General features: G+C 49.9%; 1 protein-coding gene across 5 annotated transcripts in view; it reads left to right on the top strand.

Moving 5' to 3' along the window:
• The first annotated feature begins 204 nt into the window (after positions 1-204).
• NCKAP5L (NCK associated protein 5 like) overlaps positions 205-27,283 on the top strand; it is a 38,877-nt gene continuing 11,798 nt past the window's right edge. Inside the window, exons 1-5 of one of the 5 annotated variants that reach the window (XM_050748390.1) lie at positions 205-301; positions 23,765-23,826; positions 25,758-25,916; positions 26,663-26,731; positions 26,832-26,870. In XM_050748390.1, the coding sequence (XP_050604347.1) occupies positions 25,794-25,916; positions 26,663-26,731; positions 26,832-26,870 (231 nt within the window). In that variant the 5' untranslated portion in view covers positions 205-301; positions 23,765-23,826; positions 25,758-25,793. Of the gene's footprint in view, positions 302-23,764; positions 23,827-25,757; positions 25,917-26,662; positions 26,736-26,831; positions 26,871-27,283 lie in introns of all 5 variants that reach the window. The other 4 variants (XM_050748391.1, XM_050748394.1, XM_050748395.1 and 1 more) reach the window with 4 other exon arrangements.

Below are 27,283 nucleotides of genomic sequence, written 5' to 3'. Positions count from 1 at the left end.
GGGGGAAGGGAGGTCCTTCCCACCAGAGCGGAAGCGGCGCGCGCCGGCCGGGCAGACTTAGCTGGCGTCCTGGGAACATCTGGAGGGGGCTGGGAGGGGCGCGCATCCAGGGTGAATGTGGATTGGCTGCTAGGGAGGAGGGAGGCGGGGTCAGAGCCAGGGGCGGGGCTCTCCGGCCCCTTTAAAGCCTTGACATCAGGAGGCGGCTCCGGCACCCCCCTTTCTCTGCCCCCCGCCCCCAGCCGCGGCCATGGACCTGGCGGATCCGGCCTGCCCTGGCCCAGCTCAACACCTGATTTCGGTGAGTTCTGGGTCTACTTGGGATTGAAAGAGCGGCGAGTGCGGGGGGGATCTGTAGCTCCGTGCCGGGGGAAGTGGGGTGTAGAGGGTAAGGCTCTCGTGGCAGTACAGGGTCGGAGAGGGCGTCGCGGCTTCCTGCCCAAACCATACTGCCCGCCCCTCCGTCCCTCCCTCCAGCTGCACCCTCCTCGGGGGTCCGGCTGAGACTCTGTGCACCCCCACCCCACCCCCTCCCGCCCCCCGCGCCATCCTCGCGCACACTCAGTGGCCCCGGAAGGGAAACTTTCGGGAGTGGGGGATGTTCCGGGGGCCGGGCTCCCCTCCCTCTTTGAAAGCACTGACCTTGCCCCAGCTGCCCACCCCACCCAACCCGCATCCCACCGTCCGGGTGCCGCTTAGCGGTGCCGGGTTATTGCGGGGGGAGGGGCTCTCTCCCCAAAGCGCAGGCGCGGAGACGAGCCTGGGGCTCCCTTTCGCACTCCTTCCAGTCCCCGTGGCCTGGGGCGGTAGGGCCTGAGGAAGGCGGGGAGAGGCGGAAAGAGCGGGTCTCCTAGAGAACAGCCCTTCAGAGGCTTTGAGGGGCTGCGGGAAGGAGGAAGGACCTGGCGCGCTGCAAGCTGAAGAGAAGCTAAGGGAGGGAGGAGGGTTGGTTGGGCAGGGAGCAGGGACAGGGCAGCGCCTGCAGAAAAGGCCCTCAGGGTGCTGGCTGCGGTGCCAGAAGAATGCAGAGAATTCATCTGTGCCCGACGCTCCCCTGGCTTAGCCCAACTAAGAAAGCGGCTGCCCGGATCCTAGCTCCCCTCTCCTTGTCCTGGGCCCAAGGCCCCGCGTTGTCTCCAGTCCTGGCATGGCCCCAAGGGCACAGAGGGCCCTCGCCTCCCACAGGCCTAGTTTTCCAGGCATCCCAGGGCTGGATCAGCCCAGTCTACCTAGTCTCTCCAGCTGCTACTTCTTAAAGGCCTGCCTTGCTGAGGAGCTAGGGATCTTGGGCTAAGGAGTTCTCTGGCTGTAGAGGCAATCCCTCCCTCCGACTTCTCCCGCTCCTTCATGGGTCCTCCTTCTTAAGCACAGTGGTCAGCCAGAGGAAGTAGCCCGGGCAGGGGTGGTCCTGGGGAGCGGTAAACAGGGTGTCAATGCCTAACCGGTTTATGGTCAGTACTTTTGGGGAAAATGAACATAGCCCATTTGCCTTGTTGCAGACCCTCCCTTGCAGACATTACGCCATCTGGCTCTCTGAGACTCCTTGTGTGACAGGAATTCACTTCTCAAATTGGTCCCCCCATCTTCCTAAAAACAACCTGGAGTTAGTGGGTTTCCTATCCCAAAGAAACTGTGTGTATTCCTGTCCGGGGAGATATTCCCAAGTTCAAGCTTGTTTTCAAAGGCTATGGTCTGTGCATGAGGTGGCATCTTTCTCCAGCTCTGGCCCTCAGGAAAAGAGTGAGGACCTGGAGGGGCAGGTGCCGTGGTTGGCAGGGAAGAAAGATCTTCATGATAGGCCGGTGAAGACCTAAGTGTTTGGGGACCAAGCTGGTATCAATAAAGACAGAGTCAGAAGCTCTGGTCCCTACTTTTCCTAGCTTGCTGTATGACCTTGGCCGAGACAGTTTGCTCTCTGGGGCTCAGTTTCCCCATCTTTAAAATTCAGTAGTTGGACTAGATAGCTCTAATATTCCCGTCCACTTTTTGACATTGAATGGTTTCACTGATGGGTGAATCTATAGGGGAGAAAGGTCCTCTGGCAGAATGGTCCCATTTAGAGGGAGCTAAAGTGTTGGGTGTGCTTTAAATTGCAATTACTTAGGATTAGAACCCTGCGTAGAGAGAACAGATTCCCTTATTCTATGCCTGAGAGTAGACCTTGTCCCACACACCCCTGGTGCCTTGGGATATGAACTCCTGCTGGCTTGGGTTTGGCCCACCCATCACGCCTGTGGTGAGACATCCTGGCCCTTTGAAGAGGAGCTGAGAGAGGAGGAGGCAGCCAAGGGCCAGCAGGGTAAGCAGATTCCCAGGAGACAGTTTACGTCTCAGCTGTTGGGACTTGTTTTAGGATCTGGGCCAGGGAGCACAACACACTCACCCACCCGCCCTCTTATAGGAGGAGGGCAAGGAGGGCCCCACTGCTTTTGCCCATCCCATCCCCAGCCCTGCCCACCTCACTACTGTACTCACATCCCCAGGTCCCAGGCAAGGGGCTAAGGAATCTTCCCCACTGCCCTCATCCAGGCCAGCCAGCCTCCCAGGCCCTGCCAAACCAGCCAGTGGCAGCAGTGAGGAGAAACTGCACCCACCCCACCTTTCCCAGCCCCTTCCCTCCTGGGGGTAGGACTTCGTCAGGAGTTGGGCTCTCCAGGTTGGGACTTGCTTTCCAGCCCAAGAGCCAGAGGTCTTGAAGTTCTTCTTGTTTGTTTTCATCCTCGGTCTCCCAGTTGAAGGGGAATGTTGAAGGAGAGGTGGTGGTTAAGGAAGCCCTGGGTTTGCTCATGTAGGGGCACATTCTCCCTGCATTGCTTTTCCCTCTGCTGGCTCTCCTGGGCCTGGGAAGCCCTCTGCCCTGGGCCCTGCTGCCTATGAGGGTGAAGCTGCAGCAGGAGGTGTTTAGGTTAAACCCCAAGGAAGCCTTCCTTACTGCTGTGAGCCCTTGGAATGGATAATGGAAGCTCCCAGGGAGGTCAGTTTCCCAGAAAGTGGCTAATGCTGGAGTCCCTGTCAGACTGAAGGATGCAGCTGTTACTAGGCAGAGGCTGCTGTTCCCTCCTGGGGTGTGGCTCTGAGGCTGGCCAGCCAGAGGCCCCGTTAGAAGCAGGAGGAGAAAGGGCCCTTGCTTGACAGCCGAAGTGGGGTCCCTGACCCCATCATGCCTGAGTCACCGGAGCTGCATCTCTCAAAACAAGTGCCCTTTCTAGCCCCTGCTTCTCAGCCCCTCCCCCAATTCAACACCGCTCCCACCGTCTCCTTCAACAACCCTCACCCAAACCTGGCAGGTTCCCCGAGCCCCAGTCTGGCTGCATTAATGGACTGATTGGATTTTCTATACTTGGAGTTTGGGATTTCTGATTGAACATGCAAATTTATGTAAATCAATCTGGGATCTGCCACTACATCAAAACAACACAGAGCATAGGTTGGAAGGAATCCTAGAGACAGTCTAGTCCAACGCCCTCATGTTAAAAATGGGGAAACTGAAGTCCAGAGCGGGAAGTGATTCATGCGGTGGTGAGTGTCAGAGGCAGGCCTCCTGATTCTGCTCTGTAGTTTCACATGGTCCCATTCTGCCTTAATGTTTTATGCATGAGGTAGCCTGGCTGGATTTAAAGCAAAGAGGGCCAGTTCTTGAACCTGAGATAGCAGAAAGCTGGGCCCTCGGAGAGTCAGAGTGTTATCGCAGGACCGCCCAGGGGCTCTGGTCAGCTTTGTAACATGCTGAGGAAAAACAGCTTCAAATCCCTGAGAACAAGACCCATAATATTTTCCCCCAGACACTGACCTGGAGGGTTGGAGGACAAGGTCATTGGTTGCTGCCTGTCTTGGCTCTTGTGGTTTCTCGGGAACTTAGATTTTTTTCTGTCCTGGCATCTGTCACAGTACCAGGCACGCAGCAGGCTGTGGATGGACCTGCATATGCAATGCCTCCATCTTTGTTTACCCTTCCCTTCTAGTTTGAGTCTCTACAGGTTCCCTCTGTGGACACAGTGGGAAAAGGTCTTTGGTCTCTTAGGATGCTTTGCCCACCGTCCTCTGCCCTCTTAGAGGGCATACGCCAACTGGACCTCCCTGGCAGGTTTCTACAGCACTGGCCAGACAGGCCTTGCTGTAGGAAGGATCTCTTTATTTTAGGATCAGTACCAAGGATGCAAGGGGGCTTCAGAGATGGGCTGGGGTTCCCAAGAAGCAGTCTCCCCCATTTCTTCACTCTTCTTGATCTGATCTGCCTACCTGGCTGTAAGGTGCTCCCCACTCCCACTTCATGGACTATGCCTGTGGCGTGGGGCTGTTCGGAGGGCTGCGCTCACTTACCCTGTGGCACCTGGGCATACTGTAGAGATGTGGAGGTGCCTGAGGCAGCTGTCAGCCTGCTTTGTGATACTCTGGGAGGGTAGGCCATGGGCTCAAGAACAGAGGCCTTGACTTCCAGCCAGGGCTACTCACCAGGCCCTGCCACAGCCTAGGAGGGGGCTTGGGACACATATCTGGGTCTTTCTTTACCTTCTCCCCAAACCCAAGTCTGGAGGACTCTGGAATGAGTGCCCCTGTCTTCAGCACCTTCCCAAAACACTACAGGTGTGGAACTGGCACCCTCACCCCCCTCCGCCCAGCAGCCCTTGGCACCTGTGTCTGTAGCTCTCTGCGAGGGGAAATCCTTCTCCTTGGGCCTCAGTTTCCCAGCCAGTGTTCCTGGATTAATTATGCATCACCATTGGGGTGTGGCACCTGCTCGATAATTACCATTTTCCCAGCTCTGGGAGTTACGCAGATGAAAGAGGAGGCCAGGCTGTTATTAAGGTGAATTATTGTTGCTGTTATTACCGATTTCTAAAACCCAGCAGCTGCTGAGAAGAGCCCAGTCAGACACAGCACCCTGTACCTTATGCTGGTCCTTGAACTCTGGGAATTCTCCAGTATTCACTATGCTTTTTTTTTTTTTCAAGTATAGATGTCTTAAAGGAGAGAAGACCCCATTCTGCTGCTCCTGTTGTTGCCTGCAGGGCTTGAGTGACAGGTGCTGCTTAGAACCTGTGGTCTGCATGTCTCCTCACTCTCATGTAGTTCAGCCTGAAATTGTCCCTGCCCGTAGACTCTCTGGTAGGCCAATGGTCAAGGTTTTTCTAGGCAGGGCTGTGAGGGGCCCTGGAACTCCCGGGGTGTGTCTCTGGGGTTCTCAGCAGTTGCAGTTCCCAGGGGCTGATTTACCTCACTCCCAGCTGGCTTGATGTGGGGGCTATAATCGGCCCTTCTGTACAAGGATCTGTTCAGACACCCCCAGAACCTGCCCACAGCAGCACCAGGCACTTCCAGGAGCCATTTACCCCACTGGCCCCAAACTTTCCCCTGCCCTCTGCCTCTGCCCCTGACCAGACTGTCCCCCTTCTGAGCGACCTAGAATAAACCCAACTCTTACCCAGGTAGAAGTGCCCATGACCAACTTCTGAATAGTGGTGTTACCATGCCCACACCACAGCCTGGGGTTAGGAGGGCCTCTCTGCTAACCCAGGGCAAGATGGCTGGAGAAGAAAGGATGTGAAGGCATCAGCAACCCTGGGTTGGAGCCCCCACATTCATCTGACTGGCCGCCTCACCTGCTCCCTTGTCCTAGGGGCCTGGAAGAGGGTGGATGCCACAGCTGGGAGGAGCTTTAGAAATCAACTTGTTGAATAGTTTGATTACTTCTAATATTTTTTGCAGTTTTGTTTTCTTTTTTCACCAGGTTTTATAAATATAATTTGAAAATTGAAATCTCTGCTGGGCACTGTGGCTCATGCCCAGCACTGTGGGAGGCCAAGGTGGGTGGGTCACTTGAGGTTAGGAGTTCGAGACCAGCCTAACTAAGACGGTGAAACCTCGTCTCTACCAAAAAATATAAAAATTAGCCAGGCGTGGTGGTGTGCACCTATAGTCCCAGCTACTGGGGAGGCTGAGGTGGGAGGATCACTTGAACCCAGGAGGCAGAGGTTGCAGTGAGCAGAGATTGAGCTACCGCATTCCAGCCTAGGCAACAGTAAGACCCTGTCTCAAAAAAAAAAAAAAAAAAAAAAAAAAAATCTCACTCCCACCTCCATCCCCTTTTCCCCCATAATCATTTATTAGTTTATCATATATCCCTTGAGTTTCCTTACACAATACCAAACACACACAAATATATATTCTTTTTTTTCATTCTTACCCAAAATACAGCGTAGTCTACTGTATTTGTTGCCTTACCTATTAGCAGTACCTGGGTGTGCCTGGATTTCTCCTACCACCTATGTCAGCTCTCCCGTTTCTGGCTGTCTTAGTCTGTTTGAGCTTCTATAACAACATACCATAAGCTAGGCAGCTTAGAGACAACAGAAATTTATTTCTCACAGCTCTAGAGGCTGGGAAGTCCAAGGTGAAGGCAAGGGCAGATTTGGTGTCTGGTGAGGGCCAGCTTTCTGATTCCTGGACAGAGGCTTCTTATTGTGTCCTCACATGGTGGAAGGGGTGAGGAATCTCACCAGGCCCCTTTTCATAAGAGCACTAATCCCCTTCATGAGGGCTCCACCTCCATGACCTATTTACGTCCCAAAGCACCACTGCCCTGCTGCCCCGCGATAGCATTACCTTGGGTATTAGGATTTCAACATGTGGATTTGCGGGGATACAAACATTCAGACCATAGCACTGGCCTTGACCACTCATCCCAGGGTTCCCCAGTTGGCCCCAAGTCATGAGCAGTGTTCATTCACCTTTGTATGCCGAACTTCATTCAGATGTCAGGATTCAGGCCAAACTGGCCTCTGAGGAATTCTCAAGCTATATGAGCGGCCTATTTATTCAGCCAGCAGATTATTTAGAATTTACTGTGTGCCAGGTGCTGTGCTGATCTCTAGGGATAAGTGGTGATCAAAAAAGTCCACATTAATCAAGTAATTAAACAGTTTTATAATTATAGCCGTGATAAGGGTTGCAAAGAAAGGACACGTGCTATAAGAGCAAGTGCTCCGAGGGCTTGCCCCACCTAGTGCTGGGGGTGGCCCGTGCTGAGGCTCATGACATGGCACACATGCTGGGAGCAGGATTCAGGCCAGGACTGCAGATGTGGGTACCACGTGGCCTGGAATACTGGCTTTCTCAACTTGGCTTGAGTGGCTTCTCTTCTCCCCACTCCCCCAGTCTGTGGGATGTCCTGGGTCCCTTGAGTATTATTGTGCCCAAGACAGGAGACCCTCTTCTCTTCCAGATGGTGCTGATCATTCCTCTTCCCCTACCCACATTGCATCACCTTCTATTTCCCCAGCTGTGAGCCTGCAGGCTCCTGAAGCTGGAGCCTTTCTTTCCACTCCAGGCTGAGGGGAAGTTGGGGGGTGGGGACGGGGGTTTGCTTCTCACTTCCTCTGTAGACAGCACCTCACTTCCTGTCCTCCAGGCTAGAAGAAGGCTAAAACTCGTGGCTTTGCCACCCTTCCTCTCTCCTCCCCCACTGCTTTCCTGGGAAGCCTGCAGGCCTTGAAGGAGCAAGGCAGCATCAAAGCCAGCAGTTTATCCCTGAAGGCCCTGCGGAGCTCCTTACCCCACCCCTATCCCGCACAAGGGACCTGGCTCCTCAGCTGCAGTCCTTCTCTAGATGGGATATTCTTCTCTCCTGTGCCCTGCAGGAGAGAGGAGTCAGAGGGCTGACCCCCATTTTACAGGAAGGAAACTGAGGCCCAGTGGGGTGCCAGCTTCACCTAGGGTCATGTGGTTTGGCTGCATGAATCTCAGGAGCAGAATCCCAAAAGCCTGCCTCCTGTTTGTGATCACAAACAAGAGCAGAGCCTAGTGGGGGCTTGTGGGCGAACCAGAGCTGTTTTCTCCTCCCAGCCCAGAGCTGGCAGCTTGGGGTGTCACCTCTGGGCTCTGGCTGGATGGTGCCCACTAGCTGAGCACTGGAGTTGCTTGAATGCAGAAGGCATATTGGCTGGCCAGAGCCTATTCTTGTTGTAGAAAGAAGCCAGGAGATTGGGGGGCTGGGCGCAGTTGCTCATGCCTGTAATCCCAGCACTTTGGGAGGCTGAGGTGGGTGGATCACAAGGTTAGGAGATCGAGATCATCCTGGCTAACGCAGTGAAACACGGTCTCTACTAAAAATACAAAAATTAGCCAGGCGTGGTGGCACACGCCTGTAGTCCCAGCTACTTGGGAAGCTGAAGCAGGAGAATCGCTTGAACCTGGGAGGTGGAGGTTGCCGTAAGCCAAGATCACGCCACTGCCTTCCAGCCTGGGTGACAGAGCAAAACTCCATCTCAAAAAAGAAAAAAAAAAAAAAAAGCCAGGAGATAAAGTTTAGGGGATGGGCACTAGGAGCTGGAAGCGTATCTGCCCAGCTCTCCTCCCTCTGCAGGTGCAGCCTCCCAGGCCCTATTGTCTCAGACCTGGGAGAAAATACTAATAGCTGGTGTGCCAGTGGTCAGCTCTGCCATCACCTTCGCCATCACCTCCAGGAGCCTCTCTGCCTTGGTTCCTCCTGTGGGACCCAGCATGTGTCTCTGGTTATGCCCAGGATATTGAAAAGATGCAACTCCCTAATTCTGCCAGGGGATAGGAGAGGAGTTAGTTGTTGGCATGGGCCGGGGAGCAGGAAACAATCACCTTCAAATGTCCTTAGATCCAGCAGCACTGAGTCATTCTGGTTCCATATACACCCAGAGGTTTCTGCCTCCTCACTTCTGTTTCTGCCCTTCCTTCTGTGTGGAATGACACCCTTCCCTTTTCATTGTATGTAAACCCCACCTGTCTTTACCTTCTGTTCACTTGATGTCTCCAATTCTGAAAAACTCCAATATTTCTTTCCTGATTTTTAAAGTTCTTCAACAGACTCCTCTTATGAAACTTCCTTCATAGTACAGCTATCTATCCACATGTCTGTTTTCTTTTTTTCCCTTGAGGCAGAGTCTTGCTATGTTGCCCAGACCGGTCCTGAACTCCTGGGCTCAAGCAATCCTCTGCTTCTACGCATTCAACGTTTTAGAATCCATATATAAGTGAGATCATGTGGTATTTTTCTGTGCCTGGCTTATTTCACATAACATAGTGTTCTCCAAATTCATCCATGTTGTTACAAATGACAGGATTTCCTCCTTTTTTAGGGCTGAATAGTGTCCTATTATGTGTATATAGCATCTTTTCCTTATCCATTCATCTACTGATGGATACTTAGGTTGGTTCCATATCTTGACTACAATGAATAAACATGGGAGTGCAGATATCTCTTTAACATCCTGATTTAATGGTAGTTCCATTTAACGGTTTTTAATTTTTTTTTTTTTTTTTTTGAGATGGAGTCTTGCCCTGTCGCCCAGGCTGGAGTGCAATGGCGCAATCTCAGCTCACTGCAAGCTCTGCCTCCGGTGTTCAAGCAATTCTCCTGCCTCAGCCTCCCAAGTAGCTGGGACTAGAGGCGCCCGCCACCATACCCGGCTAATTTTTTGTAGTTTTAGTAGAGATGGGGTTTCACCATGTAGCCAGAATGGTCTCAATCTCCTGACTTTGTGATCCGCCCACCTCGGCCTCCCAAAGTGCTGGGATTACAGGCGTCAGCCACCGCGCCCAGCCTTTTTTTTTTTTTTTTTTTTTTTTTAATACAGGGTCTTGTTGTGTTATCTAGGCTGGTCTTGAGCTCCTGGCCTCAAGTGATCCTCCTGCCTTGGCCTCCCAAAGTGTTAAGATTATAGGTGTGAGCCACTTGGTCTGGCCTATTTTAAGTTTTTTTAGAAACTTCCATACTGTTTACCATAGTGGCTATACTAATTTATATTCCCTCCAATGGTGTACAAGGGTTCCCTTTTCTCCACATCCTTGCCAACACTTATTATTTTGTCTTTTTTATAATATTCTAAATGTGTGAAGTAATATCTCATTGTGGTTTAAATTTACATTTCCCTGATGATTTGTGATATTGAGCATTTTTTCATATACCCACTGGCCATTTGTATGTCTTTTAAGAAATGTCGGCTGTCTCCTGGCTGCAGTCCCTTAGAGGCATGTCGCTCACCCCAGAGCCAGGGGTTCGGTCACCACGGGCTCAGCAAAGTGTTCTGATGTGAACTTGGCCCTTGTAGACAAAGAGTGTAGTTATTTACAGCCTTGTCTACTTATGGCCGGGCGCGGTGGCTCAAGCCTGTAATCCCAGCACTTTGGGAGGCCGAGACGGGCGGATCACGAGGTCAGGAGATCGAGACCATCCTGGCTAACACGGTGAAACCCCGTCTCTACTAAAAAATACAAAAAAGTAGCCGGGTGAGGTGGCGGGCGCCTGTAGTCCCAGCTACTCGGGAGGCTGAGGCAGGAGAATGGCGTAAACCTGGGAGGCGGAGCTTGCAGTGAGCTGAGATCCGGCCACTGCACCCCAGCCTGGGCGGCAGAGCAAGACTCCGTCTCAAAAAAAAAAAAAAAAGAAAAAGAAAAAAAAGAAATGTCGGGCTCTGCACGGTGGCTCATGCCTATAATCCCAGCACTTTGGGAGGCTGAGGCAGGCAGATTGCTTGAGCCCAGGAGTTCGAGACCAGCCTGGGCAACATGGTCAAACCTTGTCTCTACAAAAAAAAAAATCCAAAAAATTAGTTGGACATGGTGATGCATGCCTATAGTCCCAGCTACTCGGGAGGCTGAAGTGAGAGGATCAGCTGAGCCCAGGAGTTTGAGGTTACAGTAAGCCATAATTGTACCACTGCAACCAGCCTGCACTCCAGCCTGAGTGAATGAGATGTGTGGTTTACGAATATTTTCTACTATTTTGTTGATTGTCTCTTTAATCTGCTGTTTCCTTTGCTCTGCAGAAGCTTTTTAGTTTGATGTAATCCCCTTTGTTGCCTGTGCTTTTGGGGTCATATCCAAAAAGTCATTGCCCAGACCAATGTCATGGAGTCTTTCCCCTGTATTTTATTTTCTTCTAGTAGTTTTACAGTTTCTGGTCAGGTTTAAGGTTTTGTTTTGTTTTTTTCAAGACAGAGTCTTGCTCTGTAACCCAGGCCAGAGTGCAGCAGTGAGATTTCAGCTTACTACAACCTCCATTACCTCCTGGGTTCAAGAGATTCCTGTGCCTCTGCCTCCCAAGTAGCTGGAATTACAGGCATGAGCCACCACACCCAGCTAATTTTTGTATTTTTAGTAGAGAGGAGGTTTCACCACGTTGCCCAGGCTGGTCTCAAACTTCTGACCTCAAGTGATCTGCCTGCCTTGGCCTCCCATAGTGCTAGGATGATAGACATGAGCACTGCGACCGGCCAGGTTTAAGTTTTTAATAGATTTTTAGTTGATTTTTGTATACGGTGTGAGATGAGGGTCTAATCTAATTTTACTCTTCTGCATGTGAATATCCAGTTTTCTCAACACTAATTACTAAGGAGACTGTCCTTTCCCTGTTGTGTGTTCTTGGCATCTTTGTCAGCGGTTAATTAACTGTAAACGTGGATTTATTTCTGGTCTCTCTATTCTGAACCATTCGTCTAGTGTCTGTTTTTATGCCAGTACCATGCTATTTTGATTACTATAGCTTTGTAGTAGGTTCTTCAAATCAGGTAGTGTGATGTCTCCAAGTTTGTTCTTTTGCTCAAGAACAAACTTTTGCTAAGCTTATTTACCTGGCTTTACTCTAGGATGTGGTGTGATAGGTAGCACGGAGAATTTTGGATTCTCAGGGGTAGGTTCAATTCCTATATTCCAGAAATAAGAGGATTTTAACCTCTATTATTTACTCTATCAAAGTAATTCTTTTGTCAGATATATTGCTTTGGCTATTTGGGGTCTTTTACGGTTCCATATGAGTTTTAGGATTTTTTTCCTATTTCTATGAAAAATATAATTGATAACTTGATAGGGATTGCATTGAATCTGTAGATTGCTTTGGGTATTTATGGACATTTAAAAAATATTAATTATTCCAATCCCTGACATGGGACATCTTTCCAGTTATTCATGTCAATTTCTTTTATCAGTGTTTTATAGTTTTTAGTGTAGAGATCCTTCATCTCCTTGGTTAAACTTATTCTGGAATATTTTATTATTTTGTACTTTTTTAGGTAGTTCATTGTTAACATATAGAAAGGCTGCTGATTTTTTTTCTTGCATGTCTTATGTCCCCTATAGACTGAAAGCTCCCAGAAGTCCAAGAGCTGACCCTTCTCTGAATTGCCCCCAGCTATATACCCAGGCAATGCGTTTCCTAGTGAGTTTGTCAGTCCAGAAATATCTGTAGAATGAATAGGTTAGTACTATTTGCCAGAGAGAGTCACTGAGTCCTAAGAGTGGGTTGAGAACTTTTTTTTTTTTTTTTTTTTTTTTTTTTGAGACGGACTCTCCCTGTCACTCACCCAGGCTGGAGTGCAGTGGCGCGATTTTGGCTCATCACAACTTCTGCCTTCCGGGTTCAAGCAATTCTCCTGCCTCAGCCTCCCAAGTAGCTGGGATCACAGGCGCTCGCCACCACGCCCGGCTAATGTTTGTATTTTTAGTAAAGACAGGGTTTCACCATGTTGTTCAGGCTGGACTCAAACTCCTGACCTCTTAATCTGCCCACCTTGGCCTCCCAAAGTGTTGGGATTACAGGTGTGAGCCACCGCTTCTGGCTTTTTTTTTTTCTTTTTTTGAGAGGGTTGAGAACTTTGAAAGGGTCAGGGACAAATCTGAAAATGTCTCTTCCTCACCCCTCAGTATGGTTTGTCCTGTGGGCCTTAATAGCCATTTGGTGGAGGATAGTTAGGGGTCTTTCGGGGAACCTGATGAGCCTAGGTATGTTCTTAGCTGTCCCTTCTTTCTTTCTTTTTTTTTTTTTTTTTTTTTTTTTTTTTGAGACGGAGTCTCGCTCTGTCGCCCAGGCTGGAGTGCAGGGGCCGGATCTCAGCTCACTGCAAGCTCCGCCTTCCGAGTTTACACCATTCTCCTGCCTCAGCCTCCCGAGTAGCTGGGACTATAGGCGCCCGCCACCTCACCCGGCTAGTTTTTTGTATTTTTTAAGTAGAGATGGGGTTTCACCGTGTTAGCCAGGATGGTCTACTGTCCCTTCTTTCTAACCTTTTTTCTGGCGAGAATGAAAGGAGATCACCAGTTCTGCAGGGGGCAGGGTGGCTCAGGGCCTGGTCTGGTTGGTAGGAGTGGTACACTGGCAGAGGGTGTGGCAGGGAGTGCAGAAATACAAGCAAGAGCCTCTCCTGGGGGAGCTCCCCTTTTAACAGTATGGGGAGTCCCCTCCTCTTCACATGGAATGTTCAAGAACAGGCTGCATTGCATTTGGAAATACTGATCCTGCAGGAGGCACTTGAAGAAGATAGAACAGTGAGGCTGCATGAGTCCAGGAAAGCTTGTCCAAAGAGTTGCTCAGGGGCCAGACAAAGGCAGGGCTTCGAGGGTTGTGTTGAGGGCTTTGGTCGGTCCCAAAAGCAGTAGGAGGTCGTGGGAAGATTTGAAGTGGGAAGAACACAATCAGATTTATAGTTTTAGAAGGTTGCTAAGGTGGAGCTCCTTGGAAAAGTGGTTGTGGCAAGGAAAATACAAGATAAGCCAGGAACATCTTACGGCAAGAGAGTGCTTGAAAAAGAAAGAAAGAAAAAAAAAGGAAGCACTGGCTGAGTGTGGTGACTTATGCCTGTAATCCCAGCACTTTGGGAGGCCCAGGTGGGTGGAGCACTTGAGGTCAGGAGTTCGAGACCAGCCTGGCCAACATGGTGAAACCCCATCTCTACTAAAAACATAAAAATTAGCCAGGTGTAGTGGCACACACCTGTGGTCCCAGCTACTCAGGAGGCTGAGGCATGAGAATCGCTTGAGCCGAGATCACACCACTGCCCTCCAGCCTGGGCGACAGGGCAAGACTTGTCTAAAAAAAAAAGGAAAAAAAAAAAAAAGGAAGCATGTTGGAAGGAGGACCCAGCCTGAAAGATTCTCAATGGCCAATGGCCATAGCTGGAATTTGAGCAATGAAATGTGATGATAGTATTGGATTATAACCCAAAGATTAAATAAATATCCAGGCCGGGCGTGGTGGCTCACGCCTGTAATCCCAGCACTTTGGGAGGCCGAGGCGGGTGGATCACGAGGTCAGGAGATCGAGACCATCCTGGCTAACACAGTGAAATCCCGTCTCTGCTAAAAATACAAAACAATTAGCCAAGCGTGGTGGTGGGTGCTTGTTGTCCCAGCTACTCAGGAGGCTGAGGCCGGAGAGTGATGTGAACCGGGGAGGCGGAGCTTGCAGTGAGCCGAGATTGTGCCACTGCACTCCAGCCTGGGCGACGGAGCAAGACTCTGTCTCAAAAAAAAAATTTTTTTTTAATTAAATTAAAAAAATATATATCCAGTTCGTCCATACCAATATAAATACATGATTAAATGGGATGAAGGGACAGTTCTTCCTTATAGAAAACTTGAAATTAATAAATATAGAAGGAAGATAGGAAATTGAAAATTATGTTTTAGAACACCATAGTAATTGCTACAAGCAAGATCCACTGATTTTGGTTAAAAATTGCCGGGTGAAAATTTAAGGAGAAATAGGATATTTGCATAGTCGCAAAGTATTGCCCCCCAAAATATTAATTACAAAAGGAAAAACAGTGACTTTACAATGGAGAAACCAATTAATAGATACTGCCTAACCAAGTGATGAGGTTAAAACATCACCAGGAACAAGAAAACTTGGTATCATGTGTGTCCTCAGATATAATGCCCTGGGGAAGGTATATCACCTCCGTGGTATTCTTGTCAAAACATATAACCTCAGTATAATCAGTGAGAACATCAAACAACCCAAATTGGAGGACGTTCTCCAAAATGTTGACTAGTCGCTTCAGAAGTGTTAAGATGATGAAAGATAAAGAAAGGTCGAGGGATTGTCATGAATTGTAAATGCTAAGGAGACTGGGTGACCAAGTACCCTGTGGAATCCTGGATTGGATCTTGGAACAGAATATTGGTACAAAAACTGATAAGATCCATATAAAGGCTATAGTTTCATTTTCTAAAAATTGTTCTGCTAAAGAAAGATGTGGAACCATGAGAACGTGCTACTATGTATTTTTTTAAGTATGTATTTATACATAAAGTAACACATAGGCACATAGAAGAAGAGGTGGAAGAGGGGTGGGAGGAGCAGGGGAATGTAATAGGAAAGGGAAAAGTCATACAGGAAGAAGTGGATACCCTCAAGAAAGTGAGAAGACAGCCCACAGAATGGAAGAAAATATTTTCAAATCATGTATATACATATATATGCATATATATACACATATATATACATACACATACACAGACACACACATATATATATAAAAGGACTTGTATCTAGAATATGTAAAGAGTTCTGAAAACTAGGCTGGGCAAAGTTGCTCATCCCTGTAATCCCAGTGCTTTGGGAGGCCAAGGCAGGAGGATCACTAGGAGGAGTTCAAGATCAGCCTGGGCAGTATGGCAAGACCCTGTCTCTACAAAAAATTTTAAAATTAGCCAGCTGTGGTAGTCCTGATTACTTGGGAGGCTGAAGCGGGAGGACCACTTGAGCCTAGGAGTTTGAAGTTACAGTAAGCTATGACTGTGGCACTGCACTCCAGCCTGAGTGACAGAGCCAAGCCAAATCTTGTCTCTTAAAAAAAAAAAAAAAAATGTAGGCCAGGAACAGTGTCTCACGCGTGTAATCCCAGCACTTTTGGGGGGCCGAGGCGGGCAGATCACTTGAGGCTAGGAGTTCGAGACCAGCCTGGCCAACATGGTGAAACCCCATCTCTACTAAAAATACAAAAATTAGTCAGGTGTGGTAGCGCATGCCTGTAATCCCAGGTACTCGGGAGGCTGAGACAGGAGAATCGCTTGAACCCAGGATGCAGAGGTGGCAGTGAGCTGAGATCATGCCACTGCATTCCAGCCTGGGCTACAGAGTAAGACTCTATCTAAAAAAAAAAAATTTTTTTTTAAAGAATTCTCACAACTAGATAATAAAAAGACACAATCCCCAGTTTAAAAATCAGCAAAAATTTGAAAAACATTTCTCCAAGGAAGAGATACAAATGGCCAATAAGCACATGCAAAGATGCTTAACATCATTAGTCATCAGGGAGATACAAACTCAAACCACAATAAAATCTCACTTCATACTTACTGGGTGGCTGGAATCAGCAGATCAAATAATAAATGGTGACCATACGGAGAAATTAGAACCCTCATACACTGCTGGTGGGATTATAAAATGGTACACCTGCTCTGGACAACAATCTGACAGTTCCTCAAATGATTAAACCTGCAGTTATTATATAACCCAGCAATTCTACTCCTAAGTATATATACCCAAGAGAAAGGAAAACATACATCTATACAAAAACTTGTGTAGTTGGTGCTCCACATTTGCAGGGGAGGGTCCAACCAACTGCGGGCCAAAAATATTTGGAAGAAAAAAAAATAAAAAATAAAATAAAATAAAAATAATACAAAGCTTAAAACAATATACATATTGTTTATATATATAGTCTAACCACTATTTACATAGCATTTACACTGTTTAGGTATGATAAGAAACCTAGAGATGATTTGTAAAGTATACCAGAGGAAGTGTTTAGGTTATATGCAAATACTGCACCATTTTTTTATATAAGGGACTTGAGCATCCTCAGATTTTGGTTTTTGCAGGAGACCTAGATCCAATCCCCTGGGGATGCCAAAGGCTAACTACATAAATGCTCATAGCAATATTCATAATAGCTAAAAAGTGAAAACAAGCCAAATGTTCATCAGTAGAATGGATGGATAAACTGTGGCTGGCCTATACAGTGGAGCACTGTTCACCCATAAAAAGGAATGGAGGCTGGGTGTGGTGGCTCACGCCTGTAATCCCAGCACTTTGGGAGGCCAAGGCGGGAGGATCACCTGAGGTCAGGAGTTCGAGATCAGCCTGGCCAACATGGTGAAACCCCGTCTCTACTAAAAAATACAAAAATTAGCCAGGCGTAGTGGCGTGTGCCTGTAGTCCCAGCTACTCAGGAGGCTGAGGCAAGAGAATCGCTTGAACCTGAGAGGCAGAGGTTACAGTGAGCCGAGATCACAGCATTGCTCTCCAGCCTGAGTAACAAGAGTGAAACTCTGTCTAAAAAAAAAAAAAGAAAAACAAAACAAAAGGAATGGAGTACTGAAACATGCAACAACGTGGATGAACCTTGAAAACATCACACAAAGTGAAAGAAGCCAGTCGTAAAAGGCACCAATGATATGATTGAATTCACATGAAATGTCCAGAATAGGGAAATCCATAGAGACAGAAAATAGATGAGTGGTTGCCTGTGACTGGGTGGGGAGGGGGCAGTATTAAGGAAAGGAACAAAAAAAGCTAATAAAAGTGTTCTAAAATTAACCATGGTGATGACTGCATGTATGTCTGAGTATACCAAGAACCACTGAATTGTACATTTTAAGTGGGTGAATTGTGTGAGACAGGGACTGTGTCTCAAAGCTTAAAAAAAAGTCCAGTGGCCGGGCGCAGTGGTTCATACCTGTAATCCCAGCACTTTGGGAGGCCGAGGCGGGCGGATCACAAGGTCAGGAGATCGAGACCATCCTGGCTAACACGGTGAAACCCCATCTCTACTAAGAAAACTACAAAAAAAATAGCGGATGCCTGTAGTCCCAGCTACTCATGAGGCTAAGGCAGGAGAATGGCGTGAACCCGGGAGGCGGTGCTTGCAGTGAGCTGAAATTGCACCACTGCACTCCAGCCTGGGTGACAGAGCAAGACTCCGTAAAAGAAAAAAAGTCCAGGAGGAAGTGGTCACAGAGGTCTCATACCTGCGACGGCAATGAGGACTGAAAAATATCGTTTGGATTTAGCATCGTGGTGGTTACCACTGAAGTTGGACCAGGTTGAGGGAGGAATGAGAAAATGGTTTTGGGATTTTCTTTTGTGTTTTTTGAGAAGTTTGGCTTTGAAGTATCTAGAGTATTTTTTGAAATTTGGCAGTATCTGGGAAAATGTCAAGCAAAGATTGTTGGTTTTGTTTGTTTAAGAGAAAAAAAAGGGTCCCTCTCTGTCGCCCAGGCTAGAGTGCAGCAGTAGCCGGGTCATAACTCGCCACAGCCTGGTAGTCCCTCAGGTGATCTCCCACCTCAGCCTCCCAAGTAGCTGGGACTACAGGTGTGAGCCACTGTGCCCAGCGAGAAGATTGTTCTTAAGATTTAAAGATTTTAAGTTTTAAAGGGTAGATGGGAAAGCTGTATTCAGGAGGTAGATACTGAAGACGTAAATGGGGTAAGTCTGGGACAAGCGGTACCAGCTTTGGCTGGGAGCGGGCAACTCATCTGCTATAATAGTGGACGAGGAGGTGGGGAGGGTTCCGACGGGGCTGGGATGGTGGCGGCAGGATGTGTGAGGGGATTTCCTTCTGGCTTTAATCCTCTGGGGAAACAGGAGGGTGTAGGCCAGAAGTTCTAGGAGAGTGGACAGGGTGTGTACTACTCATGGCAGAGAATGAGAGAGTAGCTCTCTTACTCGAGCCAGGCAGGATTGCCAGGCTGGACTGACAGTGGAGCTGAGCTGGCCTTCTGTGGTGGGGAAGAGAGTGAGAGAGAGCGTAAGTACAAGCCTGGGGACAGAAGTCCCTTTCCAACATCCACACCTTGTGGAAAGAAGCATTGTCCTAGAATGCACAAGTCAAGGAATCCCAGGGAGCTTCTTGAGCTTGCATGTGGCTATCTAAAATTAAATGTAAAATTCAGTTCCTCAGTTGGACTAGCCACATTTCAAGTGTTCAGCAGCCACGTGTAGCTAATAGATACCTTCCATGTTGGATAGTAGAGACTAAGCATGTTCATTATCACAGAAAGTTCTACTGGACAGCACTGTTCTAGAAAAACAACAACTTTTTGGTCTGAGGACACTTCTATATGCTTAAAACTTGAAGACCCCGAAGAACTTTTGTTTATATGTGTTATACTTACAGTTATTTAATTAATTTGTTTAAAAATAGCAATAAACCCATCACATGTTAACATTTTATTTAAAAATATAATTATATATGTTCCAAAAACACAAATAATAAGAATGTCATTGTTCTCTATTTTTGCAAATCTCTCATGTCTGACTTAATAGAAGGAAGCTGGCCTCTCCTGTCTGCTTCGGTATTCAGTCTTTTGTGGTATCACACAGCATAGTATCTGGAAAATGCCACTGTACACTCAGGAGAGAATAGGAGTAATACAGGCAGATAGTGTCTTAGTAGTATTAGGAAAACAGCTTTGACCTTACAGACCCCTGGAGAGGGCCACAGGGTGCCTGGGCCCCACTGTGGGAACCACTGTGGCAGAACAACAACCACTTGGTGTGAAGAAACTCATCCCAGGGAGACGGAATGATTTGCCTAGTCACACAGCGTGTAAGTTATTTGCAGAGTTAGAACTGAGACTGAATGCTAGACTCTTCTGCCTTCTGGTCTGAGGCTGTTTCCAGTACCCTCGGCTGGGCTAGGACAGCACAGTCTGGACTTTTGGGAGTGGGGCCTGGGCTGCTTGGCTGCAGAGCCCCTGGTGTGTGGTCCTATAAATAAACCCATTGTGTCGGCACCCCTTCCCTCTCCCCACCCCCAGCAGCTGCTATTTTTGTTACTGGATTATGCTGTGGACGGGGAGCAGGAGGGCTCTGAGGGAGGGGAGATGAGGGATGTTGAAATCTGGAAGCCTTTGGGGCTCATAACACGACTGCTCTTCCTTCTTCCCTTCCTGGAAGGGCCAAGGACCTATCCTGCAGCCGGTTTGGAAGAACCCACGCCATGGTGGTTGAGGTGCTTAGAATGCCTGTGAAAAGGAAGTTGGGGGGATGCAGGGGGCCCCTTCCAAGACAGATGCCTCTCAGAAGGGCTATTGTGTCTCCAGTACCAGTTGTCAGGAGGAGGGAAGGAAATTCTTGTCTGCCCTCTTACCCTGAAGCGGGAAGAGACCAGTTGGAATTCTCAGGGCTGAAAGATGCTTTGGGCCAGGGATTTAGTGGCCCCTTTCAGGCTAGAAGTGCCCTGGGAGCCAGGCCTCAGTCCTCCTGTCCCTCCCCACACTCCTCAGCAGCCCAGGGCTGATCTTGGCTGGAAAGGGTGTTTGCTGTGGGGACAGAAATTGCTGTTTACAAGTGGATTCTTGGGTGTGACTGGTAAAAGGGCTGGGAGAATAAGAGGGATTCCAGAAAGCAGCTGGGGAGGGCGCAGAGGGAAGCGGTTGGCGTTACGGGTGATTCTGTGATTAAGTGAGCTCTCCATCTCTGCCTTCCTACAGCTGCCCACCCTCCCCCACCCCTGCTCCCTGGCTTCTCTCCCTAGAGGACTCTGGGGGGAACAGCTGGTGAGTGAGGGGCTCACCAGGGGCCAGGAGGCCTTGGCTGAGGGCCGGGGTGAGGGAATGAGGACAGGCTTGCTGCCGCCTGCCTCTCCAGCCCCTTCCTCCCATGCCTGGTCTCTGTTCAGGGAGGGGTCTTGCCTGGGCCCTGCTGGAGAGGGGGTGGGAGCTACAGACCCCCTCTGGTCTGGCTAACTGAAAGGCCAGGACAGTCAGATCTCTTTGGAGGCCCTGAAAGCCTCTGTCCCCTCCTGGCTTTAAGGGGGAAGAGAGAGCTGGGGCCCTCTGTGACTGACTTGGCTGAAGAGATGGTAGTCGCCCAGGTTACCCAGAGACCCCTGGCAAGTTTCCCTCTTCCTCAGCTCTGGCTGCCTGAAAACTGCCCCTCCCCACCCCCTCTGAAGGACGAGCCAGAGAGGACTCTGCTCTTCTCCCCGCTCCTTCTCTCCCTCCCCCTGCACTGAGGTCACCTCCCTCTGAATCAGGCCTTTGTGGAGGGAGGGGCCTCCGCTGGCAATTCCGGCGGGAGAAGCCTCCAGTTCAAGTTAGAGTCCCCAGCCCCTGCCTGGCCGGCACCGTGTGTCCAGACCCAACGTCCCAGATGTGTTGGGGCCACCAGAGGAATGTTTGAAACCAGAGCCATTCCGAAAACCCCAAGCCTGGGGTTTTCCCTGCCCCAGGCTGAGCTCAGGGCTGTGAGCAGGAGCTATGGATCCTGAGGGAGAAGCCGGCGCTCAGCCTCTGGGGAGGCAGCAGGGACCACCACTGCGAAGCCTGCCTGGGTAGGCGTCCCTCATGAGATGCAGGCAGAAAACCCAGACTCCACAGGGCCACATTCCTGACTTGGCTTTGATTTGGAGCTGGTGGTGGTGGTCTCTCTCTGGATCTTGACCTTCCCTAGAGAAGGATAAGGACACAGGAAGTTTTCTTTAGAAATCTTGAACTCAGACTCTGAGCCGACTCTCACGGCCCGTGCTCCTCCCCACCACCAAGCTTTCCTGCAGGTCTCTTCTCCGTCACAGCTTCTTGCCCTCCACTGTCATGGCCCTGCAGATGCAGAGGAGGCCCCTCATCCTGGGCTGACCCCAGACCCCCTTGCTGTGAGGCCAGAAAGTGTTTCTCCCAAAGTGGGGCTGAGTCCCAGCCCTGCTCCAGCTGGGGCACACTGAGAAGAAGAACTGTGGCCACTGGCTGGCTCATAAATCAGAGGGTCTCCCCCATTCGCAGTGGGACTCAGGCCTCCCGGCCTGGGATTCACAGGAGCTCAGCTATGGATCGGGGCCGTGCCTGGCTTTGTGGAGTGTGTGGGGTCTCCATGCTCCTCAGCACAGAAAACCACTGTGTGCACACATAGAGAATGCACAGCCAGTCCTCACAGCTGGGCCTTGCTCCTAACCTGGATGCTTTTTTATTATTTTGAGAAAAAATACTGTACTAAACCACTGTCACCCATTGTTTCATTGTTGCTTTCTTGTGAAGAACGCAAACCTTAGGGTTTCCCGGTCCTTAGCATTATCCTTTTCCAGACCCTGGATGCTGCCTTCTTCATCCCATTCCTTTCCCTCACCCTCCCAACTTTTTTCTCCTCCTCCACAGCATACCTCAGCCACACCCCAGCCTCTCTTCCATGGAAGTTTTCACTAGAGAAGTAGATGGTGAGGGGATTGAGGGACACGCTGGGAACCTACAGGCAGGTTGCTCCAGGCTGTGGGAGGACAATGGCCCAGAGACTAGAGTTGTGGGTGAGGGTGGCACTGGTCAGATGCTGGAGGTGACCTGAGACATTGTCTGGGTTTCACCACATTTGTGGGAAGGAGGATAATTCTTAAATTTTTTTCATTTTTTTCCAGGCCTGTATATTTCTAAGTCTATCAAACATGATAAACATGATAATGTTATGAGCAAACCAAGTTAAATATGATACATTTTTATGACGTTAAAATAACAAACAACTTAAGATTGTTATAGAGTATTAACAATAAGCATTAGAGGCCAGGCACAGTGACTCATGCCTCTCATCCTAGCCACTTGGGGGGCTAAGGCAGGAGGTCACTTGAGCCCAGGAGGCCAAGGATGCAATGAGCTATGAATGTGCCACTGAACTCCAGCCTGGGCAGTGAGGTGAGACCCTGTCTCTTAAAAAAAATTTAAAAATCAGTATTAAACAGGTCTTCCTTTTCCTCCAAGTGTTTTCAGAAGTCCCCTTCCCACTGTTGTGTCCACACACACACACACACACACACACACACACACACAAAGCAGCATTCTCCCCTTTCACTGTTATCCCAGTCCCCAAACATCCAGCTGCTTCTCTTTCTGGGGTATCAGAAGAGAAGAGGGAAGGCGAGGCTGGCCCTGGGGCTGGAGAGCCGGCTGGGAGGAGTTGGAGAGGAGGCTTCTGAGGTCAGGGTGGGCGGGGAGCACTCTGAGATTTTCAGGTACCCCTGTAACTGAGACCCCTGGGTAAGGGCGCTGGGACTCGGAGTCGGCCTCTGTGTGAACGGACAAGGTAGCAGCAGGCTCTACAACAACCGCATAGCTTTGCGCTGTGCCTGTGTCAGCAGGTGATGATATGAAAAGTCTCCATTTATGGAATTCGTGCCAGACACTCTACAAATATTATCTCATTTTGTCCTCCAACAATCCTTTGGGCTAAGTGTTCTTATCCCTGTTTTACAAGTGAGAAAAAGAGAAAAGAGATTCTTTAGTGTCAGATTTCTAGCCCAAGTTTCTAGCCTCTGGGGAGCACTGGGGCTGTACGGAGCTTCAGTGTCTGTTGTACTGTGGAGCTTACAGTGCAGCTTGGGTGTGTGCAGAGGAGTGGGAAAAGCTAGGCCTGTCTGGTGTGCTTTGTGAAGTAGCCATGTGACTTGGGCAACATCCTCTGCCCCAGAGCCTGCCTCCTCCCACAGGCGGGTGCTCCCCTTCCAGGGTTGTTAGGAGAACCGGATGGGATGGTGTAGAAGAAAGTGCCTGTGCTGTTCATCACACTGGGTGCACACAGTGTGTGCAAGTGTAACTTCCTGTTCCTCGGCTTCCTCATCTGAAACACAGGCACTGATAATAGCATTTAACATTGTTGTGGTTAACTGTTGAGCACGAGACAAGACAATGTATGTTGTAGAACCGGGTGGTAAAGTACCAGGTATGACTGTTCAGTCTCCTCTGTTATCTGATGATTCCTGGCTGAGAGCTGGGGACCTTTGCACTGGCTCTTTCTGCTGTCCCAAATGCTTTCCCATTCAGGATTTCATCTGGACTTCATTCAAGTCTCTGCTTAATTGTCATCTCTCTGCCTTATCACAACCCAACGCTGTACATTGTCTGCCCCACCCAATAGAATGGAAGCTTCATAGCGGCTGGGCTCTCTCTGGCTGTTCATCCCATGTCCCAGTGCCTGGCGCATAGCAGGAGCCCAGTAAGTGTGTGGCTGACATCATCTTTTTTTTTTCCACAGGTGAGGTGACCGTTCTGGATGCTAGAGTGAGTGTGCTCACCTGTGTAAGGGGGCAGAGACAGGTGAGGGGCTTTGGGGCCTGTGCATGCTGGGGGTGGGAGAGGCACCCCTGGGCTCCACTGTGGAGGATTAGGGGAGCAAGTGCTCAGATGGCTGGGTGGTGAGCTGCTGAGGACCCCTCTCTCCTATAGTCCAAAAGCTCCAACCCTTTTTATTTTTGTTTTGAAACAGGGTCTCGCTTTGTTGCCCAGGCTTGAGCACAGTGGCCATCATAGCTCACTGCAGCCTCAAACTCTAGGGCTCAAGGGATCCTCCCACTTCTTTTTTTTTCTTTTGGTAGATGCGGTCTCAGTATGTTGCCCCGCTGGGCTTGAACTCCTAGCCTTAAGCCATCCTCCCACCTTGGCCTTCCAAAGTGCTGAGGTCACAGGCATAAGCCACCACGCCCAACCCCATTTTTCTTTTGTGGGAGATTCAATGGCACAAGGAGTAGTCAGTGGTGGACCAAGGTTCCACCCTTTTATAATAGGAAGGGTTGCCCATCTACTGGAAACCTTCACAATATTTGTGTGAAAGAAAAAACAGCATTTTTCTCTAGCAGAGACATTGGAACTCAATTGGAAGATGAAGACTAGTCAGTTCAAGCTAGCAACAATGGCAAATGTTTTGTGGGGTGGGAGGATCCCGTGGTGCAACACAGGTCTGAGCCCTGGTCGTGCTGGGTGTGGTCATGAACTTTGCCTAGTCATCAGTCTGTCTCCACATGCCAGGGATCCCACCAGGAGGCATGTGAGTTTGGATGGGGAGGCAAATGCAGTGTTCCTGCCCTCATGGAGTTGACTGTCTGGTGGGAGAGGCTGGTGTACAGTCTTGCAGGAGCGTCGCCTGGGAGCCCTGAAGGATGAATAGGGAGGAGATGGCCAAGTGGAAAGGAGCAGGTGGTATCAAGAGACCCCAGCAGAAAGACCAGTGTGCACAAAGAGCCTGATCTGCTGGGGCCTAGCTCCTGCCAGGGCAGTGGGTACCTAGTGAGGCTGGAGCTAGAAAGAAGAGCCCTGGAGGGGTGGAGGGCACTTCCCACTCTGTCTAGGAGGAGCCTGAGGCTCAGGGAGCGGGACCTTGCCCTGGGATGACCCAACAAGTGAGCACTGGAGCCTGAACTAGAGCTAAGGGCACCAGGCGCTAGGCCCCAGGCTCAACGTATTCTCCACACGTGCCGAATCATGTTCTCAGGGTGTTGTTCCCTAGGTGATCACATTTGACTCTCACAATGACCCTGTAAGGAAGGAAGAATTCTTCTGCCCATTTCTCAGAACTGGGAAACTGAGGATCATCTGGTTGACCAAGTGAATGAATGAGCTCAATTTTCATATGTTCACCCAGTTCATACTAGGCAGAGCCAGGCAGAGGCTTTTGGCCACAAAGCCAGGGTTTTATCCACTGTCTCCACTACCTAAAGCATGTTCCTGCTTCAGGCAGGAGACCACCAATGCCCAGGACAAAATCCTAGTTGTCTTACTTATTAGTTTAAATTATTGTTAGTGTTATGAGTAATAACAGTTTGTGTCTTAAGTAGTTTGTTTTTTTTTTTAACATCTTAAAATCACTTTCACAGAAAGTGAAAGTGTTTCTAATCTTTGTTTTCTAATCTTTGTTTGCAAACACTGAATGAGATTAGGGGATATTGGTGTTATTTCACAAATAGAGGGACTGAGACCCAGGGAGGCTGAATGACTCGCCAGCTTGAGGCCAGTCCCAGTGGAGAAGTCAGGTTTCTTGTGCTAGTGTGGGGCTTTCTAAAACAATGGTCTCTGTTCTTAAGACAAGGAGAGTATCTGTGTGTCTGCCCCATGACCGTGACTGGGAGATTCCCAGCCTGGCCCTGAGTTGTTAGTGTCATGCATATAGGTCACACTGACCTAAGCTCCAAGGAGACTGAAGGGTTTCATCTTTGTCCTCTTCCTCCTCACTTCCTTCTCGTGCCCTGGAGTAGCCTGCCGGGGCTTCTCTCCCTTGTTCCCAGGGCCAGATGTCTGAGGCCATGGACCAGCCAGCTGGGGGTCCTGGAAACCCAAGACCAGGAGAGAGTGATGATGGCAGCATGGAGCCGGGCACCTGCCAGGAGCTTCTGCACCGACTGCGGGAGCTGGAGGTGCGGCATGGGGCAGGGTGGGGGAAGCAGTGCCAGCCAGAGCCCTGGGGAGGCGGGGCTGCCCCTCCCTCTGAGCTTCCTGCGGGTTTGTGGGTGCCATGGACCTTCCTCTCTGCCTGCTTTGCCAGGCGGGAGGCTAGCAGGAGATTCTTTTGCAAAGCTCCTCTGAGAAGCCCTTTCCTTGCTCTTTGCTCCCCAGCCCAGTGACGGCTCGGGGACAAGAAGCATGCACAGGGATGAGCGTCCTAACCCCTGCTTCCCTTCCTTACCTCTCTTGCCTCTGCAGGCTCTAGGAAAGGGGGTGGGCAGAGGCCGCAGGAGGAAGAGGCTGGGTGGCCCAGGGCTCACGAGTTGAGGGACAAGGGTGCGGATCCTCAGGCCACACCCCTCACCACATTCTTAACACCCTGTCATCCTCCCTGCAGCCTCCTCTGCCCGTCTCCCAGGGAAATGAGGGTTACTATGGGCACCTCCCACCTCAGGTCTACCTGGCCACTGTGTCTCCCCAGGGCCCCCAGTGCCACTGACTGAGGTCAGGGTTTACAGAAAACCATCCCATGTCAGCCCTGCCCTCCTGCTGCCCTTGGCCTCTGCAGGATTCCTCATATGAGAATCTGCTCACAGCCAAGAGCTGGAGTGGGGTGTAGTTAGCACCCCTGTAGTTGCCTCCCCAAAAAGAATGTGCCATGGGGGAAGAATAATCCCCAAAGCCACCTTTTTGCCCTCTTCCTCCCTCACTCCTGCAGGCAGAGAACTCGGCACTTGCCCAGGCCAACGAAAACCAGCGGGAGACTTATGAGCGCTGTCTGGACGAGGTCTGTGAGTCTGCCATGGGACTGGGGGGACGTGGCTCATCTGCTCCTGGCAGAAGCTGGGGTCAGCTGATGGTTCTGCCTCGGGGCTTTCTGTCCCCAGGTTGCCAACCACGTGGTGCAGGCGTTGCTGAACCAGAAGGTGAGTAGCCACAGGAGACACTCACCCGCAAGCCCAGACACCCTGGGGAGAAGCCCTGGGCACAGCAGACGAGGCCCTTCCTGGAGACTAAGGGCTTGGAGGAGATGGGCTGTTGCCCTCCGGTGATTCCCCATCTTTCCACCTTGGGCAGGTCCATACCGTTCTGCCTAGAGGCAGGGGTGGGACTAGGTAAGGCCAGGTCTCTGAGCAGTGGTCACTGATTTGAGCGTGACTCCTTCCCTTACCCTGTCCCCAGCTGTCTTTCCCAGGTTGTGATAGCCCTTAAAGCAGTGTTGATGTTGTCAGCCTAAATGGCATCTGAATATTTACTCACATATGGTGGATAACTTCTTGACATCAGGGCCACTTTGACTCCAAGGCCTTACTCTGTCTTATATAGGCCCTTTTTTGAT

The sequence above is a fragment of the Macaca thibetana genome, chromosome 11, assembly GCF_024542745.1.
Source record: "Macaca thibetana thibetana isolate TM-01 chromosome 11, ASM2454274v1, whole genome shotgun sequence".
NCBI lineage: Eukaryota > Metazoa > Chordata > Mammalia > Primates > Cercopithecidae > Macaca > Macaca thibetana.
The sequence above is the reverse complement of the archived record's forward strand: the minus strand, read 5'-3'. Positions and strand labels throughout refer to the sequence as shown.